Source organism: Nicotiana sylvestris, chromosome 5 (assembly GCF_000393655.2).
Source record: "Nicotiana sylvestris chromosome 5, ASM39365v2, whole genome shotgun sequence".
In the NCBI taxonomy this organism is placed as follows: domain Eukaryota; kingdom Viridiplantae; phylum Streptophyta; class Magnoliopsida; order Solanales; family Solanaceae; genus Nicotiana; species Nicotiana sylvestris.
In genome coordinates, this window is record NC_091061.1 from 166733494 (window position 1) to 166758070 (window position 24577).

The 24577-nt window shown below is 37.0% G+C and overlaps 2 protein-coding genes across 3 annotated transcripts; both read left to right on the forward strand.

The window, feature by feature from the left end:
• The first annotated feature begins 13572 nt into the window (after positions 1-13572).
• On the forward strand, positions 13573-13956 carry LOC138869621 (uncharacterized). Its single transcript, XM_070147254.1, has one exon. The coding sequence runs from the start codon at positions 13573-13575 to the stop codon at positions 13954-13956; it is 384 nt and encodes a 127-aa protein (XP_070003355.1).
• A 4334-nt stretch (positions 13957-18290) lies between these two features.
• Positions 18291-24398, forward strand: LOC104213544 (probable pectate lyase 13). 2 transcript variants are annotated; one of them, XM_009763064.2, is made up of 5 exons: positions 18291-18964; positions 19683-20385; positions 20899-21090; positions 21990-22195; positions 24076-24398. In XM_009763064.2, exons 1-5 carry the CDS (start codon positions 18834-18836, stop codon positions 24314-24316), a joined length of 1473 nt encoding a protein of 490 aa, XP_009761366.1. In that variant the 5' UTR covers positions 18291-18833; the 3' UTR covers positions 24317-24398. The 2 variants fall into 2 exon arrangements, with proteins under 2 accessions (XP_009761366.1, XP_009761365.1); XM_009763063.2 differs by having other exon boundaries at positions 18296-18964; positions 19680-20385.
• The last annotated feature ends 179 nt before the right edge of the window (positions 24399-24577 follow it).

Genomic DNA, 24577 nt, shown 5'->3' on the forward strand with positions numbered 1-24577 from the left:
ATAGTAACCAATATCAACTCAAAACAAAGGTTAGAAATGAACCCCTATGTTGATAAATCAAGCTGGAGGTTTACAACTCAATAGTCAGACCAGAGGATCAGATAACTTAGAGAAAAGAGTATGCAATCCTGCTACTACAAGAACAAAAATGGATCCTGAAATGCAGATAAACCAAAAGCCAAGACAGATTCCTTAACAAGGCTAACAATGCAGAATTTGCACTCAAACTGCACAAACTTGCTGCTCAATTAGTGCAAAACAAAGCAGATTTTCAGCAGACTCACAGTTCAAACAAATAACCAAAATACTGCGCGTCATCAGCTCAATCTACTGCTGAAATTGCCTTCTTCAGCAGCTCGAAAGAGCAAGATTATTACAGCAGTAACAAAATAGGGAGGACACTTAAAACCTTCAAATTCGCTACTGCCTCACCATAGAGATGGTCAGATTTCAGCAACAAACGTGTTGAGAAAGCTATTCCAAGCAGATCAGAGAAGCAACACAGGAAAAGCTATTTCAAACTCGAACTTGACGGAACCAAACCAGCATAGTCATGAAAAGCACAAATGAGCAGATTATCGACTTGCCATTCATTTAACGGTCATGCAACAAGTTAAATTCCAGCCGTGAATTATCAAAAACCAAACAGGTCTCACTTTCAAGAACAGATTTGGTTAACCAACTGATAGACTCACGAATGGTCTCAAATCTCATAAACGAAGACACTAATCAGACTCCTAACAAACATATTGGAGCAGAGGTGAAACACTAAGCGTGATCTTAACATAGCAGCCATTTCAACCTCCCTAGGATCATGTGATTTAAACTTTGATAACGGCAAAATACAAACACAACATGCTATGCTCGTTTAGAAGAAAAGAACAGAACGATTTAGGTATCGATGAGCAGGCATACGACCCTGAACAGATAACCGGAAACATTCGTACTAGAGAGTCAGATAACCAAGCAAGGAACCATATGAGTATACATGAGGTAGAGCAGAACAGAACAATGAGTGTAAGATTCGAACAACAAACGACATGTCAAATAGCATTTCCAAACGCGAACTGAAACTGAAAGCTAACCTCAAATTCAACCTCTAATGGAATTAGTCAAAAATTACTTCTATAAATGGATTTCCATGGCTCTTATCGTATTTTCAATCAATATCCAAACTGACATAAGAAAAGAGAAAGATATTGAACCTAATTGCGCGAAGCTTTGATTAATTTCGTTTGGATTCCAATACAAACGAATCCGGCCTTGGAATTGGGAGTGACAACAGCTGAAATTTTAACCTCCTTTTAATAACTATATACTCGACAATACACCCTTTTGATTCCAAATCCCGTCGAGGTTCAATGGCGAAGCAGCAGAGCAATCATAGAAACAGAGTTGACGAAATCGAAGCTCATGAACAGTTAGTAGACCTCAGTTCATTTTCCTCAAATTCAATCCAGAAGAAGAAGAAAGACCATTATTTTTTAACCCTCAGTTTTTGCTCAAAAAAAAATTCTCCCTCTTCAAAAATCGGATTAAGTCCTTTTATGAAACGAATCCCTGATGAATGTGGGGCTCGGATTGAACGAAATCAATCCAATGCCTCATATTCTTCCAACGAATCGTCTCTAGGACCTTCCAATCGCGTGCATCCTCTCAAAATCGAGCGAGTGAACAGAAACGAATCTTGGCATCAGAAAATCCGTTAGCAACAGCAAGAGGATAGGTAGAGGGACGCGTGGGTTAGGCCTTGATGCTCACTCGCGTGAATTTTGACGATTTATTGGGACGGATTTGAGGCCTGGCTCGCGTGTTCTTCAAAGAAGAAGAACAGTCACGGAGGGGTGGGTTTTGGGATTAGGGGTCTGTGGGTTTGACTGACTGATTGTATTTCCGTGGGTATATGGACGGGTCGGGTCATGGGCAAGGAAGGGTGATTTGGGCTGGGGTTGGAATGGGTATTGATTTTGGGTTGGGATCCGTTTAGGGCTGGGGGGGGTTTAAGAACGGAATTGGCCCAGATTTTGGGTCTTTTTAAGACCACCTATTCTACTCTTATTTTCTTTTCTCTTTTATTTCCTTTTTCTCATTTTTAAATTTTTTATAATTTTTTCTAATTTTATAAAGATGTAAAACTAACATGAAATCCTAATTATTTCAAAACAAAGACTAATTAATTCCTAAAATTGTTTAAAAACTATTTCATGATAAATTCACAATAAAAATCATTAAAATGCAAAAGCAAACTAATTTTGTGACTTTTCATGTTTTTTTCTAAACAAATTAACCCTTAATTGATACTAAAATATAAAACTAAAACCTAAACGCAAAATGCATATTTTTGTATTTTATATAAATTAACATGCGCAAATAAAATACGACAATTATCAAGGAAATGACACCAAAATGCACAAAAATTGTAAAAATAAAGAAAAATTATTTTGTTGGAATTTTTGGGAATTATTCATATATAGGGCAAAAATCACGTGCTCACACATTAGCTTTAAGAAAATTTATAAATCCTAACCTAAGGTCGGGGTTTAGTCCTGTCCCCATATGGAACTTCCTCTCCAAGAACTCTTCGAATAAGTGCACTTGCTCAAGTTCCTCTACGGTCGACTTGGCCGCATCCATCTTTTTTGGTACCTGAAATATCTTTGAACCTGATAAGATTCTGATGACTCCTCGCTTTTATCATCTTCGTTCAGAAAGAAAGAAGGCATCAGTTCTTGTGATTGATATTGGGTGGCATCCTTTCACTCGTTGCTGGAAACAGTTAGCGCATTCATTTCCATTGCAGCCGGTTGATCTCTTCTTATTTGCTTGATTCCTTTCGGGGTTGGGAATTTCAACAACTGATGATATGTGAGGGCACAACCTTCATCTCGTGTATCCACGGCCTCCCAAGGATTATAGTATAGCCCATGTCGCCATCTACCACTTCGAATAAGGTGGTATTAGTTAGCCCCTTTGGCTTTCGTGGGCAGCAGGATCTCCCCTCGGGTTGCCACACTTGTCAAGTTGAATCAAGCTAAGAGTTTTGTCACTGTAATGATGCTTTTGGTCAGCTTTGCTTGCTCCAGCACTCTCCATTAGATGATGTTGGTTAAGCTTCCTGGGTCAACTAAAACACGCTTAATTAGAAATTTAAAATATTAAGAAAGATTACCAGAGCATCATTATGTGAAAGCAGAAGTACGTCAACATCTTCCTCTGTGAAGGTGATATCATCTTCCGCGAATTCCGGAGTCACTTGTTGTGAGTCGCCAATATCTTTGTTTTCTTGGCCGAGAAGGTTATACCTTTGATTTCATTCCTTCTGAAAATCATATTGATAATCAAACGAGGGGAGCCTTCTGCCGTTGTCACACCTGCTTTTTCCACCCCCCGCGAGAGGCGAAAGAGTTTTTCCAATTAAAGGATAATCGAAACGGGATTTATTTGTTTATTTCAGAGTCGCCACTTGGGAGATTTAGGGTGTCCCAAGTCACCAATTTAATCCCGAATCGAGGAAAAGAATGACTCTGTATTACAGTCTGCGAACCAGAAATCCGGATAAGGAATTCTGTTAACCCGGGAGAAGGTGTTAGGCATTCCCGAGTTCCGTGGTTCTAGCACAGTCGCTCAACTGCCATATTCGGCTTAATTATCTGATTTTATACATGTTGAACCTATGTGCGAATTTTAACTTTTAACCGCTTTTAACATTTACTGTTATTTTTTATCAAGAATTGCAACATCGTGGAAACACATCTCGAACCACGTCACATTCAATGCACCCGTGGTTGTTGGCATATTTCAACTCTGTTGAGATTGAGATTTGGGTCACATAAATGTGCACCCTAGTTTAAGAAGATAACATTATTAAATACGCGCTAAAGCGACTGACGTGTCATTATTTTTGGGTAGGGCCGTGAAATTTGCTAAACGGCTCGTCTCGGAATCTAAGTACCCGAAACAACTATCCGTTGAGGGCCCCGCACTTTGGGTATTCTCGTTTATCGAGGCTCGTCTCGTTCGTTATTATTTATTATTATTATTATTATTGGGCGAATTTGCAACGTTGTGAAAATACATCTCGAGTCACGTTACAGTCAATGTACCCGTGATTAAATACGCATTTCGACTCCGCTGAGATTTGGATTTGGGTCACATAAATGTGCACCCGAGTTTAAGAATGTAATTTATTAAATACGCGCTTAAAGCGACTAACGTATCATTATTTTGGGTAGGGCCGTGAAACTTGCTAAACAGCCCGTCCCGGAATCTAAGCAATTTTAAAACAAATATTTACTGAGGGCCCCGCAATTTTTGCATTTCTATTTGTCGAGGCTCATCTCATTCTTATTATTAAAAGGGCAATCCTAGAAGTGGCTAAGGTTTTCTATTGGGTTTATTTTTAACAATGAAAGAAAAAGAGCGGTTCAACTTTATTTACATGCTCACAAGTTAGTTATAGCCGGGTTTCTAATATGATTTGTGAAATCCGAACATGAACGTGTGTTTGGGCAGTTGTTTAGATATTACGGGCCCAGACCTAATGTGCATAAAATTAAACTCGGCCTGGGCCACCCTTATTATAATTGGGCCTATTCAATGTGTTTGATATATGTTTGACATTTATAAACAATGGGGGGAACTGAAATGAAACGTACTATTTGCCTTAATCAAGTCATATTCCTACCAACTTAAAACAGGCCATTTGTTTAAAGCAGGAACTATTGGGTACCTAACATGCTTCTTGACAAAACAATAAGGCACTAATAGAACACGGCTGCTACAACATTAATCACTTTCAATTATAAGCAACACACAGGGTTTTCCAACTAAATGACATGCATAAAAGTTCAATTATATCACAGCTAACTACATAGTTCTATTAGGGAAAGTAAATTATCATTCTGACAAACTATTTTTCAGTACATTTCTAAGCTGATTCAGAATAACTTCAACTCTTCCAATTTTCTTTGTATTCAAGCTTCAAATTTCAGCTTACATTGATAGTGTATCAGTCGTGTACCTGGTATAGGAAAGCAAAAGAAAAAGAGGAATGATCAGCGGGGCAGTATGCAACAACGCAACAACAGCAACAACGGGGATAGCCCAATAATAGACCAAAACTCAGCAGCAACTTAAGTGAAAACCCAGCTGAAATTTTAGAAAACCCAACAGCAACAACCAGTGGACTTTCAATCCAAACAGAGAACCAAGACACTCAACTGAAACAGTTTTTAGCAAGTAAGAAACCAGGAGATCTAAACTGAAACCCAGCAGTGTGCCCAGCCAAACCAGACCAAATAGAGAAAGAAAGCAGGTGCAGAAACACAGTGATTTCTGCTTGTTATGTTCAGAACTCCAGGACTCTTTTAACTCTCAACACTTAAAATTGTTCAGCCCTTAATTTCTGATTCCCCCCCTTCAACTCTGATGTGTAACCTTTTTCTTTTTATCCTTTGATGTCTAACCCCCTTTCTTCCCTCAAATGAACCTATTTATAGGCTAAATACATGCCAGCCCTACTGCCTTATTTACCCCAGCCCTCACATTCTGCCCATAACTCCTTAAAACTAAAAAAATGCCCAATGTCCATCCTCCTGACAGCCCCTTAGCATGTGCTTTCTGCCCAAAGGCATGGGCAGCCTATAACTTTTAATTACCCGCAGGCTACCAAGTTTGGTTCCCCACTATTGTATTAGTTTAAAGTTATTTTAGTACCCTATTGTCAGCCCATCTTAAACTACTCATTTCTGCTCTTTTCACACCCCAAACTACCCCTGTTAGCTCCTAATTGTTACTGTATTACCCCACTGCAGCAGTAGGACATTTTGAACTTCTGCAAGTTCGAATTCAAGCTGCCCCAAACTGAGTTCTAGCTATTATAGTGTAGCTACAATCCATTCCCAGATAATGTTAGACAAACAGCTAACGTCAATGATTCGATCAGTCATACGAAGCTATATGAATCAGAATATTTGAACATTCAGTTTTATAAACTAATCGACGACGTTTATCTAATCGACTACACTAATTATAACATAGAACAAACAATCGACCAAACAAACAACACGAATAGGGCATCAACTGTCTTTGACAATTTTGCACGACACAGGGAAACTACAGGCATTATCGATTCGACGATATTAATCAAATTGAAATATGTATATCACTATACGTATTCAACTATAAACAAAATAACAATCGACCGAATAAAATGTCTTATGAAGATGGAGAACAAATTGGAGAAAATATTAGAAATACCAAATAAACCAAACAAACATGCTGACAAACCTAAACAACATTTAAACAAAACAGAAGAGAGAAAAGGAATTCACTCTGGAAACTCAAACACAGACGACCCAAGCCCGAACTGGATTTGCTCATTTGAGGTCGAATAGACCTTAATCAAGGTGTTCTCAACCGAGAACACTTCGATTAAAGTCTATTAGACCCCAACCGTCCGTTTAATCTGGTCAGACTCCAAAAATTCTTGTGTTCTAGGGTTCGAACAGTCAGATTTGGGGTTTGGGGATTTGTGGGTAGATTCGGACCAAACCAAGCTTGGTTTGGTCACGAGCAGGGCTAGGGTAATGGCTGGTGTGAATCTGGGGTGGGTTGGTGTAGATCGGGGTTTTGCTTGAATCTTCAAATCAAGATTCGAGATGAAGGGAGATGATTCGAGGAAAGGGGATAACAGATTTGGGTTCATGGAGTGAATGAGGTGCTATGGTGTTAGAGGGGTGACCGGCGGCGTAGATGCCGCCGGGTTTCAGGCGAAGAAAGCTTAGGGCGGCTAGGGTTTGGGAGGTCTGAGTTTGGGTTTGGGTTTTGGGACGATGAAGGGGGGGTGTTCGGATGGGGGCGTGGGGTAAGGGTTTGAGTTTATATATGGGGTGGGTGGTTTAATCCTGGCCGCTGGATCAATCAGGATCGATGGCCAGGATTAGGGGGCTCATCCATACGGTGTCGTTTGGTTAAGTGGGGGGGTTGGTTCGAATCCAGGCAACGGGTCGGGTTCAAGGCATGGGTAAGGGAGATGAGATCTTGGCCGTTGGATTGATTTAAACCAACGTCTCCGATTAAAAGGGGCAAAACGATGTCGTCCCAGTGTCCGGGCACAAAGGCATTTGGACTGGGTCTATGTATTGGCTTTGGGCCTGATTTTTTTGGGCCCAATCCGAGTTTTTTTGTTTTTCCAACTCTTTTTCTTTTCTTCTTTTAATTAATAATCAACAAAAAATTCTAAAATAATTTGTAAAACCAAAATTATCGTAACATTGTTAAACTTTAACAACAATTGTCACACAAGGTTAAACATTTAATTAATTTAGCACAAAATTACATAACGGCACACATGACTAACAAAACGCAACAAAACCGTATATTTTGTAACTTTCTTTCTTTCCATAAAACGTGACTCAATTAATTCCAAGACGTACACTGAAATCTTGAACGTGCGTGTAACATGTATTTTCGTATTTTTTAATTAATCACAGCAAGGGTAAATATTTGCGGACAAAATAATTACCAAACGTCATGCAAATTCTCACAATTGTACACAGATGAAATTTGTTTTATTTTTTATTTCTTTTTGGAGTAATTTTTGAGAAGCAAAAATCACGTACTCACAGCCGTCTTCAAAGGCTTTTTATTGTCCCCGCTTCGGTCGTAGTTGTTCTTGGATCAATCACTTAAAAACTCCCTAAGATGGCCATTCTTCAACAATGTAGCCACCTCTCCACGTAGATGCCGGCAGTCCCCAATTCTATGGCCTTGAGTACCATAATATTTACACCACAAGTTGGGATCCCTCTGGCTAGGATCAGATCTGATTGGCTTCGAGAATCATAATTCTTTGATATCACGCATCACTGATACCAACTCCACTAAGCTGATGTTGAAGTTGTAATCTGGTAATTTGGGATATGTGGAGTCTCGGGCCCTTGGTACCTCTTTTTCTTGTAATGACCTGTTGTTTCGGCCACAAACAGTTCTTCTATCCAGAGAGAATCTATTCGAGGACCGAAACGCTTTGCTTCAATGTCCTTTGGTTCTCTCAAATGGCATGAAAATACCTTTAGAATATCTCCTGTCCCAATATGGAACTTCCTCTCCAAGAAATCTTCGAATAAGTGCACTTGCTCAAGTTCCTCTATGGTCGACTTGGTCGCATCCATCTCTTTTGGTACCTGGAATATCTTTGAACCTAATAAGATTCTGATGACTCCTCACTTTTATCATCTTCGTTCAGAAAGAAAGAAGGCATCGGTTCCTATGATTGCTATTGGGTGGCATCCTTTCACTCGTTGCTGGAAATAGTTAGCGCGTTCATTTCCATTGCAGCCGGTTGATCTCTTCTTATTTACTTGATTCCTTCCGGGGTTGGGAATTTCAACAACTGATGATATGTGAGGGCACAACCTTTATCTCGTGTATCCACGGCCTCCCAAGGATTACAGTATAGCCCATGTCGCCACCTACCACTTCGAATAAGGTGGTCTTAGTTAGCCCCTTTGGCTTTCGTGGCAGCAAGATCTCTCCTCGGGTTGCCACACTTGTCAAGTTGAATCAAGCTAAGAGTTTTTGTCACTGGAATGATGCTTCTGGTCAGCTTTGCTTGCTCCAGCACTCTCCATTAGATGATGTTGGTTAAGCTTCCTGGGTCAACTAAAACACGCTTAATTAGAAATTTAAAATATTAAGAGAAGATTACCAGAGCATCATTATGTGGAAACAGAAGTACGTCAACATCTTCCTCTGTGAAGGTGATATCATCTTCCGTGAATTCCGGAGTCACTTGTTGTGAGTCGCCAATATCTTTGTTTTCTTGGCCGAGAATTTTAGACCTTTGATTTCATTCCTTCCGAAAATCATGTTGATAATCAACCGAGGGGAGCCTCCTGCCGTCTTCAAAGGCTCTGTATTGTCCCCACTTCGGTCGTAGTTGTTCTTGTCTCAATCACTTAAAAACTCCCTGAGATGGCCATTCTTCAACAATGTAGCCACCTCTCTACGTAAATGTCGGCAGTCCCCAATTCTATGGCCTTGAGTACCATGATATTCACACTACAAGCTGGGATCCCTCTGGCTGGGATCAGATCTGATTGGCTTTGGGAATCGTGATTCTTTGATATCACACACCACCGATACCAACTCCACTAAGCTGATGTTGAAGTTGTAATCTGATAATCTGGGATATGTGGAGTCTCGGGCCCTTGGTACCTCTTTTTCTTGTAATGACCTACTGTTTCGGCCACAGACGGTCCTTCTATCTAGAGCAAACCTATTCGAGGACCGAAACCCTTTGCTTCTACGTCCCTTGGTTCTCTCAAATGGCAGGAAACTACCTTTAAAATATCTCTTATTCGCATCGAAGTCCCTTTTAAACTTTTCTTGGTTCTTGTCTCGATCCCGTACCTTGCTTGATGTCGGGAACCCGAGCTAATCATCTTCTATTCTTATTCTAACTCGTAACGGTTATGGAAATCTGCCCATGTGGTTGCTTGGAATTCAAATAGGCTTTCTTTCAACTTTCGGGAGGTGTCGGAGCTCCGTGGATTCAAACCCTTTATGAACTCCTCTGCTGCCCACTCATCTGGTACATCCGGTAGCAACATCCTCTCTTTCTGGAACCGGAGAACGAATTGTCGTAGCAATTCAGACTCACCGTGCACAACACTGAATATGTCCGCCTTCCTAACTTTGACCTTCTTTGCCCCGGCATGGGCCTTAATGAATGAATCTGCAAGCATATCAAAGAGTCAATTGAATGCTCAGGTAAGAGTGAATACCATGTCAGGACCCCCTTTGTGAGGGTTTCGCCAAATTTCTTCAGTAAGACCGATTCGATCTCATGTTGAGCCAAATCATTCCTTGTCACAGTCGTGGTGTAGCTTGTGATGTGCTACTGCGAATCTGAAGTACCATCGTATTTTGGTATGTCCAGTATCTTGAACCTCTTCGGAATCAACTCTGGTGCTGCGTGCGGTTTAAACAGCAATTGTGTGTTACCTTTTGAATCTGGGCCTTTTAGTATTGGTGGTGCGCCCGGAATCTGATCCATCCGAGCATGGAACTCATTTGAATTTTGATCCATTCATTCATTCATTTCTGTCATAAATCCCAATCTCGGTATTGAAGGGGTCATTTCCAAATCCGGTACCAGTCCCTCTGGCACCGTCGAAGCCTACCTCACCCCTTGGGGTGTTATTATCAACTTTTTGAGGCGTTTGATATGTTGGAACGCTGGGAGGAAACAGGCCCCTTCCGTTTGCATTATTGGAAGCGCCTAACAATGTTTGTTTCAACTCCATCATTACTCGATCCTACCTTGAGAGGTGATTGCTTTCTGCTATTCTCTCAAGATTTTCAATGTTTCCACGACATGTTCCTCCTCCGTGTCATCGGGAGTTGGCTCCCGCACATGCCAAGTTATGCCCTTCACAAACTGGGGTTGTTTCGTCCCCTTCGTTATAAGTGTCACTGATTGAGTCTTCATGTTGAGGCACATCTTCGCGTCCCTCAACGTTGTGTATAATGTTGACATCATTAGCTGCCATTTCTGATTTCTTGCTAAGAAAAAAATCAAATACGATAGTAATAAACATAAGGATCAAAGCAATTACGCAACTGTCTAAGCACCGCGGTGGCGCCAAACTGTTTACCCGTAAAACAATACAGTTAAATTTGTTACGTGGTTTTTTAACAAGCGAACTGATTTGATCCAAAAATGATAAACAAAATAAGATAAAAAATGAGACTTAGCAGTTGAAATTGAAGAAGATGACAACCATGGCTCCGAGCGCAAAGAACATGTAACGGCAGGTCATGAATGCAAATATTCTCTGTAACAGTTGCTCATTTAATGTTAGAGAATAATCTCATTGAATGCTATATGATGGGAAATACTCGATATGTTCCCGTTAACTACGCTCCCTTCGGGATTTACCCAATGTCGTTTGCAATTGTTATATCCGGTACTACTTGCTACTTGGCTTGCCTTTTGTCTAGTTTCAGTTCCATGTGTCATGCTACCATTCGACCATTTATTATAAATTAATTTTACCCCATTAATTATGCGAAATCGATTTTAATCTGACCCTAATAGAAATACTGAACCAGGTGATAAACTAAAAAAGAAAAAGAAAAGAAAAAGTGAGTTATGAAATCATTTTCTACTTTATAATTGTAATAACTCCAATATATAGAACCAAAAAATAGGGCGGTGGAGAATCACACAAATGCTGACTCATCTTTGATGTTGTCCTCTTACATTCTTGTTTCAATCTATGACGATGATGTCTTTTTGACCAAATAAAAAAGTTCTTTTTTATGGTTGCAATATTTCCCTTACCTATAAAATATATTTAATATTTCTTAACCTATTTTTGAAGCAAGCATCATTAGACTACGCCACGAAGAGTACTTCCTTTGCATTCTATTTTCTTCTCAATATTGTTTTTAGATACTTCTTCTCGTCCATTTTAAGTAATTTTTTGGTGTTTTTTCACACATATTAAGGAATTCAAGTTTTAATATTAATTAACAATAAAATTGATCATATAACTTTAATTTGCTCGTTGGAAATATAACAAACTATTTCTAGATTCTTTATTCCAAAAGTAACTTTAGAAAAAAGAAATTAATTCCTTCTTGATATATGAAAAAATTAAATATTTTAGATCATAAAAAAAGTCTAAAAAATTACTTAAAGTGGACCGGAGAAAGTATCTTTGTACGTGTTAGCCTAAGTTTCAAAATGCAATAAATTGCAATTATATATACCACTAGCCTAAAGTCCATTCACAATTAATGGATTCATTTTCCTATTACCTCGCTCCCGAAATCTAGCAATTATATAGTAGTATTTCATTCGCATTATTTGAACTTCATTTACAATCTTTTTATCTGTTTCCCCTAATTGTTCTTCTCCCTTTTTCTTTTTATTGTTTTTGATAAAAAATAAACTGGCTTCATTAATTATTATTATATGTTTCTTTCATGATGTAATGTTCATTATGCTCAATATTCATTGTCATAATGCTATATATAGAAATATGGTTTCTCACACACACGCGCGCACAAAAAATTTATATCTTTTTTCGCTGGTAGCATCTTTTCAAATTAATTATACAACTTAACTTATTTTCCATAGAATACTTTCCTTTTTTTGGTGTGCTTTCCTCATCTAGCAACCAACTATTAACCTAGCATTATTTAGGGTTTATGCAACTTGATGCTTTTTGAATTTTGCTTGATGTCCAGAATCTAAATATAATGTGATCGAGAACAATTTGGAAGGGCTAAATAAATGAAATGCAATTCTTTATGATAATTAACATAATAACCACTTCTATTATATTTTAGCTCAATAATGAGATTGGTGGGATGAATTATATATTATATTCCCTCACGTATTATTGACTGATTTTTGCAATTTGAAATTGTATCTACCTCATTCATTTCAACTACTAATCTTGAGAAAAATTGACATAGGAAATCCTATCCAAATAGCATTTTGTTTATACATGAAAGAAAAACAGAAAAAACTTTATATACTTGAGCTAAATAATTCATGGGCATTTTGCTATCTATTTTTCTGTGAAATAATGGATAAAAAGAGATGGAAGGACGGGGAGAGATTTTGGGGATACATATTTTCGGGGTATTATCACTTTTAGCCCGCATCAGAAATTATTTATATTCGATAGCAAAAAAAAGTGTATAATTTTTGTATGTAACATACAAAATGTATATATATACAAAAAAATATACAAAAATTATATGTCTTTCGGCTATTATTTTAAGAGCGGTTATACAGTGTCATTTTCTCATATATTTTCAGGAATAAACTTTTTTAATTAAGTATTTTATAATTCTAATTCAATCACATCATATAGTTGTAATTTAATCAATCATAAGACTTTAGCATGCAAAGATCTTTAATTCCATGATGTTTGCTTGGTTTTGGAACTTGACATGCTTTGCCTAGTCGACAATGCAAACATTTATAATTGTGGTGGTGGTTGGCAAATTAATGCAAAATTTTGAATCATTATTTATGTTTTCCGTGGTTCATTTTAACAATTTTTCTATAAAAGGTAAAAGCGTCATAGCTTTAGGATCTTTTTTTCAACTCTGTCGGCCTAAGTTATTTTCTAAAAAACATGTTACTAGCTAGCTACCAAGGCAGGTTGTTTTCACTTGATGGGATGGGAACTTGAATTCTAATTTTTCAAATTTCAGCCTCTGAAATATATTTAGTTATTTTTATTTACAACCATTTATTTGTTTTGCTTCGGTCTATTTATTTAAATTCTATATAGTCTTAAAACAATCAATACGTTATTCATGAAGATTTATGTGAAAGTGATATTTTTTCATTCCACTATCATCACCACTCGCCATCAAAATTAGCTAATACTGCATAACCACCATAGCTAGCAACGTCAACCACCACTATAACGTGGTTAATCATCAAGTACGGATAAGTATTTTGAATTTTTTTTTATATTATAAACATGCTCCATATATATTATCTAGTTAGAGATCAGGTGAACGAGGAAGAAGAGGGCTATGTCTGGTATACCTAGGGTCAGGTGGGGTGCATTGACTAAGGACAAGGCGCAGGAATTGGGGGAGAAGTTGTTGGCTATGGGGGCCTGGAGGAGTAGCGGAGACGCGAGTTATATGTGGTCTATGACAACAAATTATATTAGAGAAGCGGCGAGAGAGGTGTTAGGGGTCACAAAGGAGTTTTCTGGTGGCCATAAAGGGGACTGGTGGTGGAATGAAGAGGTTCAAGGGAAAGTGGAAGCCAAGAAAGCGACATATTTGAAGCTAGTAGAAAGTATAGATGAGGGGCAGAAGAGTGCGAACATGGAGGGGTATAAGAAGGCTAGGAAGGAGGTGAAGTTGGCAGTTACTGCGGCTAAGACCATGGCGTTTAGTCGTTTATAAAAAGAAATTGGGGATAAAGGGGGGACAAAAAGTTGTACAGGCTAGCCAAGGTGAGGGAATGGAAGGCCCGGTATCTGGACTAAATGAAATGCATAAAAGATGAGGAGGGAAGAATTTTAACAGAGGGGGTACAGATTAGGCAGAGATGACAGTCTTACTTCCATAAACTCTTGAATGAAGAGGGAGATAAGGACATTGTGCTAGGGGAGTTGGATTACTCGGAGCGGCAGCGAGATTTTGGGTATTGTAGACACATACGAGCGGGGGAGGTTGCAGGGGCTATGTGCAGGATGAGTAGGGGTAGAGCGACTGGGCCGGACGAGATCCTGGTGGAATTCTCGAAGAGCGTGGGAGTAGGGTTTGGAATGGCTTGCTAGGTTGTTTAATGTCATTTTTAGGACGAAGAAGATGTCCGAAGAGTGGAGGCGGAGTATGATGATCCCGTTGTACAAGAACAAGGGAGATGCCCAAAATTGCAACAATTATAGGGATATCAAGTTGTTAAGCCATATAATGAAAGTGTGAGAGAGGGTGATTGAATGGAGGTTGGGGAGGTGTGTGTCCATTTCCGAGAATCAGTTTGGTTTCATGTCAGGACGGTCGACTACTGAGGCCCTTCACATTGTGAGGAGATTGGTGGAGCAGTATAGGGCGGTGAAGAAGGATTTGCATATGGTGTTCATTGACGTGGAGAAAGTCTATGACAAAGTCCCGATAGAGGTTCTATGGAGATGTTTGGAGTCTAGAGGAGTGCATGTAACATATATTAGAGTGATGCAGGACATGTATGATCGAGCTAAGACACGGGTTAGGACAGCAGGAGGAGACTCTGACTACTTTTTGGTTGAGATGGGGTTGCATCAGGGATCAACACTTAGCCCGTTTTTGTTTTCCCTATCGATGGATTCTTTGACACGTCACATTCAAGGGGAGGTTCATTGGTGCTTGTTATTTGTGGATGACATAGTCCTAATTGATGAGACGCGAGGTGGTATTAATAAGAGGTTGGAGGGATGGAGACATACTCTAGAGTCCAAGGGTTTCAAGTTGAGCAGGACCAAGACAGAATACAGGGAGCGCAAGTTCAGCGGTGTTACCCAGGAAGCGGACGGGGATGTGAGACTCGATATGCAAGTCATTCCCAAGAGAGAGAGTTTCAAGTATTTGTGATCTATAATTCAGAAGGATGGGGAGATAGATGAGGATGTCACACACTGTATCGGAGAAGGGTGGATGAAGTGGAGGCTCGCTTTCAGTGTCTTGTGTGATAAGAATGTGCCGTTGAGACTTAAGGGTAAGTTCTACAAGGTAGTGGTTAGACCGACTATGTTATATGGGGCAGAGTGTTGGCTAGTCAAAAACTCCCATGCCAGCAGATGAAAGTAGCAGAAATAAATATGTTGAGATGGATGTGTGCAGGTGCGGATTTATGCTTGCCAAAGCGGTGTCACATGACACCGCTTCGTCGAAAATTTTACTAAAGATATGTATTAATATTGTACGAAAACGGATAAGTAGGAAACAATGACACCACATGACATAAATTGTATCTTGGTGTGTTGATAATGTGCTTGATTTTCTCTCTAAGAGGTCAAAGGTTCAAACCTTAACTAGGACATTTTTCTTTTGCAAATATTTGAGAGAGCCTTTGTAGTTAAAAATTGTGATGAAGTAAAATTGAACTCAGGACCTTTTGTAACTTAAAACTCAACAAAATCAATAGACTAAGGCTATTTCTTGTCTAAAAGTATGATAATCAAAGTTATATTCCAGTTCTTTTATAAATTTCGACACTGCTTACAAAAACTTCTGCGTACGCCCATGAATATATGGGCATACTAGGTTGGATAGAATTAGGAATGAAGTTATTCGGGACAAGATGGGAGTGGCCCCTGTGGAGACAAGGTTGAGATGGTTCAGGCATGTTAAGAGGAGAAGCACAGATGCCCCAGTCAGGAGATGTGAGAGGTTGACCTTGGGAGGTGAAAGAAGGGATAGAGGTAGGCCAAAGAAGTCTTGGGGAGAGGTGATCAGGCGGGACATGGCGCAGCTTGAGCTGACGAGGACATGACCCTAGATAGAAGGGTGTGGAGGTTGAAGATTAGGGTAGAAGGTTAGTAGGTAATCGTGTGTTTTCCTTTGTCTTCTCTAATTGGATAGTATTAGTGCTAGCACGATACCTTTTTTTCTCCTTAGTTTGCCATATTCGCATGTCTTGTTCCATTATTACTTGACATCGTTAATTCCATAGTTTGCTAGCAGTACTTCGTTCATATTCTCGTTTGCTGCCTTGGATTTAGTTTTCTAAATATATTATCTTGCTATTACTTGTTATCGGTACCCCTTTCATATTTTCTGTTTGCTATCTTCGATTTAGTTTTCTAATTATTTGTCTTGCTATTACTTGCTATCAGGGCTTCTTTCACCTTCTTTAGCCGATGGTCTATCAAAAACAGTCTCTGCCTTTTCGGGATAGAGGTAAGACTGCATACATCCTACCCTCCTCAGATCTCACTCGTGGGATTATACTTGGTGTGGTTGTTGTTGTAGAGTATGCCATAAGGTCGTGTGTAGTAGCCTGATAAAAGGTCTTTATTCAAGTCCGAGTAGAGGGAATCCTTTTAGTCAATTAGTCCTATGATAGTTGATGTTTTATTATAGTCTCAATTGATATGAAATCTTAGGTTCCAGTCTAAATTGAGGAATTATTTATATTTCGTCAATTAAAAAATAATTGCAGGCAGTGGCAGAGCAATAAAAACATATAAAATATTACACATTTTGAGCTTTTGACCTAAAGCGATTTCTTAAACTTCTTTACTGTTTTACTGGAACTTTCCCTTATGTTAAAGAATTCAACAATTTATATATAACTAAAAAAAATTAATATTTGCTTCCAAAATAAAATTTGTTAAAAAAAGGGGATTCATTTGAAGCGCCATCTTTCAAGTTAGATCCGACCCTGATTATAGGTAGTTCTATATAATAATAACAACTTGAAATTTACAATTTGATGTATATAATTAACAAAACGGATTCCAACTTTCCCAAACTTTATGGAGTACTATCGCTTTTAGTCATCGCCATAAACTATTTATATTCGATAGCCGAAAAAGTATATTAAATTTATATAATTTTTATATATAACATATAGAATGTATATATATATAAAATATATATTAATTTTATTTTCGGCTATTTATTTTTACCGCGGCTATATAGTGTCTTTTTTCTGTCACTATTACTTCAAGAAACACTAGCCTATTTCTAAGTCTAAAACGAAAGAAAAGAATAAAACAAAATTAATAATCACCTTTTTATTATTTATTAATTTGGTGTAATGATAAACGAAATGAAAATGGCTAGAGATCTACCATCTTATTATTGCAATTATGGCCTTCAAAAGGCTATATAGTTAATTTAGTTTAGTACAAATCTTAACCTTCACAAATGACAACCTTTTTAACGATTAAGTGAAAAGTGTAGCAGAAAAGGTTCTACCCCTTCTCCAGATCCAGAAATTAAAAGATTATGCAGAGTATCATACCACAGCCAACATCTTTTTTTCCCCTCTTTTTAACCTATCCATTTTATATTCAAAACTCAATAGCATTGCTAATTCAGAATAGCATAGCATATGACTCACTAAGGGTTCGTTTGGTATGATGGATAAATAAAAATCATCACGAGATAAAATTTTAGTATCACATTATTTCTTGTTTTGTTACTAATTCCGGGATAAGTTATCTCAAGATTAAAAATTATATCAGGATAACTAATACTGTCAGAAGGTGAAATGGTAATTTCAGGATAAAATGGTAAAATTGACAATCCGAGAATTAATATTACATATAAACAAGAGTCTTGGCGTAGCTGGTAAAGTTGCTGCCACGTGATCAGGAGGTCACGGGTTCGAGCTGTGGAAACAGCCTCTTGCAGAAATGCAAGCTAAGGCTGCATACAATAGACCTTTGTGGTCCGGCCTTTCCCCAGACTCTGCGCATAGCGGGAACTTAGTGCATCGGATTGCCCTAAACAGTCTATAAAAAATAATAGCAGAATAACTAATATCAGCATAACTTGTCTCAAACCAAACGATCCGTAAAAAAGTAGCACTTCTTATTTGATTTTTTTCTTCTTAAAACCTGAACTATAAACTTCTAACTAAAAGTGAAAATATTTCATTCATCTCATCACACTCCTTAATCTTGATCTTTCTCCTTTTCAGAAAAGAATCTCCAGCCCCTAAAGTAGCCAAATCCCACCTCCCCTATTCCTTTTCCCACAATCCCAAAGTCCAAACCCCACAAGAAGCTGCTGATACATTTTGGATAAGCCACTTTCTTCTTGAAAAAAAAAAATCTCAAATTTTTTTCTCAATTTAATATATATATTCAGACTTGGATCTTATATTAGAATAATTACAAAACAAGCCAATTGTGTGAGTGGCTCAAGGAGGCTGCAAAAGGAGAGAAAAAAACAACAAGAGCCTCTTTCCTTTCCTCTCAAACTCATAATTCTCTTATGTGGGAATTGAGTTTTGGCTTATTTCAACATCATAGCCACTATTACCCAAAAAATCTCTTCCTTCTTCTTCAAACAAAAACATACTATAAACCTAAGTCCAAAACCCTAATATTAAAGCCAATCCAATATTCTTTTTTATTTTCTTGATTAATCAATTCAATAGTATATCAATTCTTGTTACTATTTCTACTTATTATATATATAAGGAACATTACATTTTTTCCAAAATTTTCAAGAACAAGAAATCTCTTCCCTCCTTTGAGAGAGTTCCTTTTACAGAAGAAACAGACCAATTACTACAACTACAAGGAATATTAATTCATTCAACCATTTTTATTACACTTTTAAAGATGCTTTCTGCTATTTGCATTCTCTTATTCTGTTTCTTAATCTCATTCTTCCCACTAATTACAAATTCCCTTAATCTCACCCTCCCCTATCAACACCCTTACCCTGAAGCTGTGGTTCAAGAACTACAAAGGTATTACTCACATTTCAATACTAACTTTATTCATAGCATTAATACTCAAATTCCTCGTCTGGGGTTTTCCCATTCTTACATCTTGCGGATCTTTACGCAAATAGCAGGTCATATTCATTGTTTTTTTTTGTCTACATACATTATACATTGATGATACACAATTATACAAATATAATACACAAATAATGCATAGAGTATATTATACTTCTACCGGCTATTTTTGGTTTAAGCGGTTGGGTGTACGGTATTTGGGTTAATTCTTTTTAAAACAAAACCCCATCTGGTTTAGCTCATTAATTCATTTATTCATCTGGGTTTCTCTGTTTTACTTAGAAAATCAACAAAACCCATCTGGGTTTTGCTCATATTAAACTTTTGAACCTTTCTTGAGTTAAGTACTTTTTGTGTACACATTCTGCTTTTGCCAAAATCAATCAAGAAAATATTAATTTTTCCAATAAAGCTCCGATTTTTTCTAATTTTACAGCTCAAAATACTTAAAACTTTAACTTACTTTTGTTTCCACCCCCTGCATTATTCATACATTTTTTTTCTTTTTTCTTGTTATGATGGAGTATGATTTAGTCATGCTAGCACATTTACTTTACATCGTATACTTTTATAAGAACTTCAAGTACTTTTTACTTGGATTTATAGGCCAATCACAACTTGTTTGAGATGAAGTTTAATTGTTTTTATTGTTGCTTTGTTACAGTAGGGTGAATGAGTCCATATCAAGAAGACAACTGTTAGACACTACCATAAATGCACAATGTCAAACAGGGAACCCAATAGACGATTGCTGGCGCTGCGATCCAAACTGGGCCAGCAATCGTCAACGTTTAGCAGATTGCGCCATAGGCTTCGGCCAGGGCGCAATCGGAGGAAGAAACGGTAAGATTTACGTCGTCACTGATTCTTCAGATAGAGACACCGTAAATCCAACGCCGGGGACTCTCCGGCATGCCGTAATCCAAGACGAACCGCTCTGGATAATTTTCTCAGCCGACATGTTTATTAAATTAAAACATGAACTCATCGTAAATAGTTATAAAACAATCGACGGTCGTGGTGCAAAAGTACACATTACAGGAAATGGATGTATAACGTTACAATATATTAGTAATGTTATTATACACAATGTGCATATTTACAATTGTCGTCCTTCGGGAAATACTAATATACGTTCGACCCCGACTCACGTTGGACATAGAGGAAGATCGGACGGTGATGGAATTTCTATATTTGGATCGCGAAATATATGGATTGATCATTGTGCATTGTCGCATTGTACCGACGGCTTAATTGATGCTATCATGGGGTCCACTGCGATTACTATATCTAACAACTATTTCACTCACCATGATGAAGTTATGCTCTTGGGACATGATGATAGATATTTGCCTGACTCCGGAATGCAGGTTAGATGTATTTCTTTTATTGAAAAAGGTTTGAAATTTACCTATTATAGTATGAAATATCTTAATTTTATTCCTCGTTATACTTTGAGATTATTCATATCTTTTTCGTTAGTAAATTATCTCATATTTGTCCTTAAAAGGGCAGTTTGGTGCATTAAGTTCCCGCGATTCACGGGGTCTGGGGAAGGATCGGACTACAAAAGTCTATTGGCCGCATGAGCCATAGCAGTAACATGTCTCATATTTGTCTCGAACCCATCTCATATTTGTCCTTGACCTACCAAATTTCAGCATATGCTATACTACAGTTAGGATGCCTGGTGAAGTTCCATTAGGGTTAAGACGATTTGCTAACGACAGATATGGATGAGACGAAAGTATAACGGATGATAAAACTAAGATATTTTGTATAGTAGATTTTTTTTTTTGACTAATTTTCCTCATTTTTAAGAGCTTTTTGTTGATGATATTGAAATTTTTTGAGGTTTAATGTGTAATTTTATGGAAAAATAGGTGACAATAGCATTCAATCATTTTGGAGTGGGATTAGTACAGAGAATGCCAAGGTGTAGAAGAGGATATATACATGTAGTGAACAATGATTTTACAGAGTGGCAAATGTATGCAATTGGAGGAAGTGCTAATCCTACTATTAATAGTCAGGGCAATCGTTATATGGCGCCAGTGGATCCAAATGCAAAGGAGGTAATTTTAATTTAGTTTTTATAAATCTATTCTATTTTCTTTCTGATTTTGGATACTTTTTTGTTATTTTTCTCTAGTGAAAAAGAAGAAAATCATTGGCTTAATGATGTTTGGGAAAATCCTTGTGAACTTTTTAGACCATGTCCCACATTTTTTTTAGTTCAGATAAAATGCGGTGGTTGCGCGTGGTGAAACGCGCCACCACTAAATTAAAGTATTTTTGGTATTCTTTTTCTGTACTTGAAAAGGCCTTTTGAGAACACTGATTTTCGGTTTAGTGCTTGGTCTTTTCTGGAAATTTTACAATGTAAATTTGATTAAAACCCCAAAATTTTCAGAAATTTTTGTTGAAATTTTTTGTTTTCCCGCTCACAAAACTGTAATATTTTTTTAAGTGAAATACATGCCCAAACGTAATTTCAAATATCATTATTCAACTTAATTTGAAATACTATTTTTTTTTAAAAAATACAATTTTTATGTACAAACGCCTACTTATACTTACTGGAACAATAATAACTATAAAAGAACAATTCGATGTAGACAACCTACTATAACGCAAGCATTAATGGATGTTTCCAAGACTCAAACATGTGACATATAGGACAATTGTATAAATGTTTGTTGATCATATTCTTTTCATATTTCTAACATTATCAATTACAATTCCGAGTAATAAAGAAAGATTATGATAAGCTAATATCCAACACAATAAAGAAAGAAAAAAAAAGCTCTAAGGAAAATCGCTTTCGTTATTGATTTTGGCTGTGATTGGGCTTTTTAAAGTTATTTTAAATAAATGCTTGAAAATGCAAACTTAGTCATAATGATGTTTGCTTGAAATGACATATTGATATCTTCAAAATAGTCAAAACGAGAAGCTGTTTGTGTGGGAACAGGTGACAAAGCGCGTGGACACAGACGAGGGAGAGTGGAGTGACTGGAACTGGAGAACTGATGGGGACGTAATGGTAAATGGAGCATTTTTCGTGCCATCAGGTGAAGGGCTGAGCAACCAATACGCGAAGGCCTCGAGCGTGGAGCCCAAATCCGCCGTTCTTATTGATCAACTCACCCTCAACGCCGGTGTTTTTGGTGGCCCGAGGTACTCCCCATTTCATAATTTAAATATAAATATTATTTTATATCGTCAACTAGCATTAAGTATTATATAATTAAGTATAATATATTAATTATTTCAAATTATCAACCAATGAAATCTTAGTTACAACAATCAGGATAATATATTCAGTGTAATCTCACAAGTGGAGTATAAAGAAGGTAGTATGTATGCAGACGTTGCCTTACCTTACTTGAAATAGAAAAGTTATTTCTGATAAACCATCGGCTCAAAGAAAAAACAAAGCAAGTTTGAAAGGAAAAAAAAACAGTAGTGAAGCTATTTTTAGAAAAATTCTCGTTTTTAAACATTTTCTGCTTTTTAATTTCTCTATTGCATCCACTTGCTTCTCTTTGTTCTTTTCACTGCCCAAAGAATAGAAAGAAGAGTAGATTTATTAAAGAGTATAAAAAAAGTATATAATTTTTAGAAAAGGGCAGAATAAGTACAAAGCTATGACTATATTAAAAAATAAAAAGGCCATTGAGAATCTAATTTATACATACATAGAGCCTTGTACTCTTGAGTTGTCTTATTCCCACTTCTCATAGATTTAAATAATACTTTGGCCTTTGTGTATAGAGTTCTATAGTTCGATAGTAAGGGTTGCAGTAGAATGGTAAATATTTTTTTATTTTTAATTTTCAGGTTTGAGTACCGAATATGAGTCGGCTATTTTAAAAAATGCTTAATCACATAATGTGAAATTTCTCGTGCGAATTTGAATTCAATCGGCACCCCAATATAGGTATTAAATATCGAATAGAAAACCAAAAAAAGATATATAGCTCAACTCCTTTGGTGACCATTGTCTATTTGCATTTTAGAGGGAAATTAGGCGATTTTCCAACTTAATTTTGATGATGTTGATTTCAAAGTATTTGTATTAAAAAATCTATTAAATATGTAAAATATTTTATTGCGGACCAAATAACTAGAACAGTAATAAAATCAAAATTCATAACTTTGAACAAGTATTTGTCATGAATCCTCGACGGTGAACAACTTTGTAACTAAGTTTGACGCGGCTAGAATCTTTTTATTTTATTTATATTATAGTCTAATTTATGTAATTAATAAAAAATGTAGGGCAGGGAAAAAGAGGGAAGATCAGTATCAGGTCATGTGAGGTGTTTTATAGGAGCGTATGAGCTGAGAAGTTAGATTCTATGATTCATGCTTTCCAGCCCATGAAAAACGTGGGGCCCAAAAGACTTTTCTTAAAGATTTTGGGCCCCATTTGTGATATTAACTGGGCTTGGACCACTTTCCGTTAAGATAAAGGTAGGGCCCATATGGCCTAGTTGCTCAAAAGCTCAAGCTCGATGTTGTTAGTCAAGATGTACAATTGATATTGGGGTTTTTACATCTATACTCGGTTTTGGAGTCACAATTAAAACTATACCTATTTTACAAAAAAAAAATAATAAGTCTACCACTTTATAATCAACTACAGACTTATCAGGTTTGAAGTTGAAAAAAAATAGTCTAAAGTAAAATAATTGCACTTCAGATACACTTAATGTCAAATATGTCTGAAGTGCAACCAATGATTTCATGCACTTAAAGCCATTAAGTCTTAAGTGAAAAAATTATACTTCAGATGTATTTAAGGTCAAAAGATCTGAAAACAAACGTTTTCCTACATTTAATGATAAGTCTGAAATGAAAAATTGCATTTCAGATACACTTAAAGGTCTTAAAAATATATTGTCATTTGAAACTTATGGTTTCAGACCTTAATATTTAAAAAAAAATTAATAATTTTTGCATGTGTATATTTATGCTCCCCGTAAAAACTATTGAGTTTTATTATTTATAGTTGTAAGCACCTCTGAATATTTTGCATTATTGTAAATAAACAGGGATAATAGTATTAGCATATCATATGGAGGTGGGACCACCACCGGAGCTAGCGGGAGCGGCGGTGCCGGGTCCACTGGCGGCGGCGATAGTGACTTCTATGGAATGATATTTGGGAGCGGCGCAAAATTATCACCATCTACAACCACTACTATTTTATTGTCTCATTTAATTATTTTAGTTTTGTACATTACCACCAACCATTGTGGGCAATTATCATTACAATTATTACACTTACTATAGCATTTTTAGTAAAGAATATTCCTATATTATTCAAGAAAGAATCAAAAGTCAAAAAGAAATTTTGCAATTTGGTAAAGATCAATCACAAGGGTTCCAATTTTTCTTTGTATGTAATTTTATTTAATTCACCATCCGTTGTTTGATAGCTGCATTAAGTACAACTAAACTAGAATTTGTATCGAGAAGTTCCATGTTAGAGGTAAATCGGTATTAACAAAGACGGCTTCCTATTGAAAATTCGAACTTGAAATCTTTAGTTAA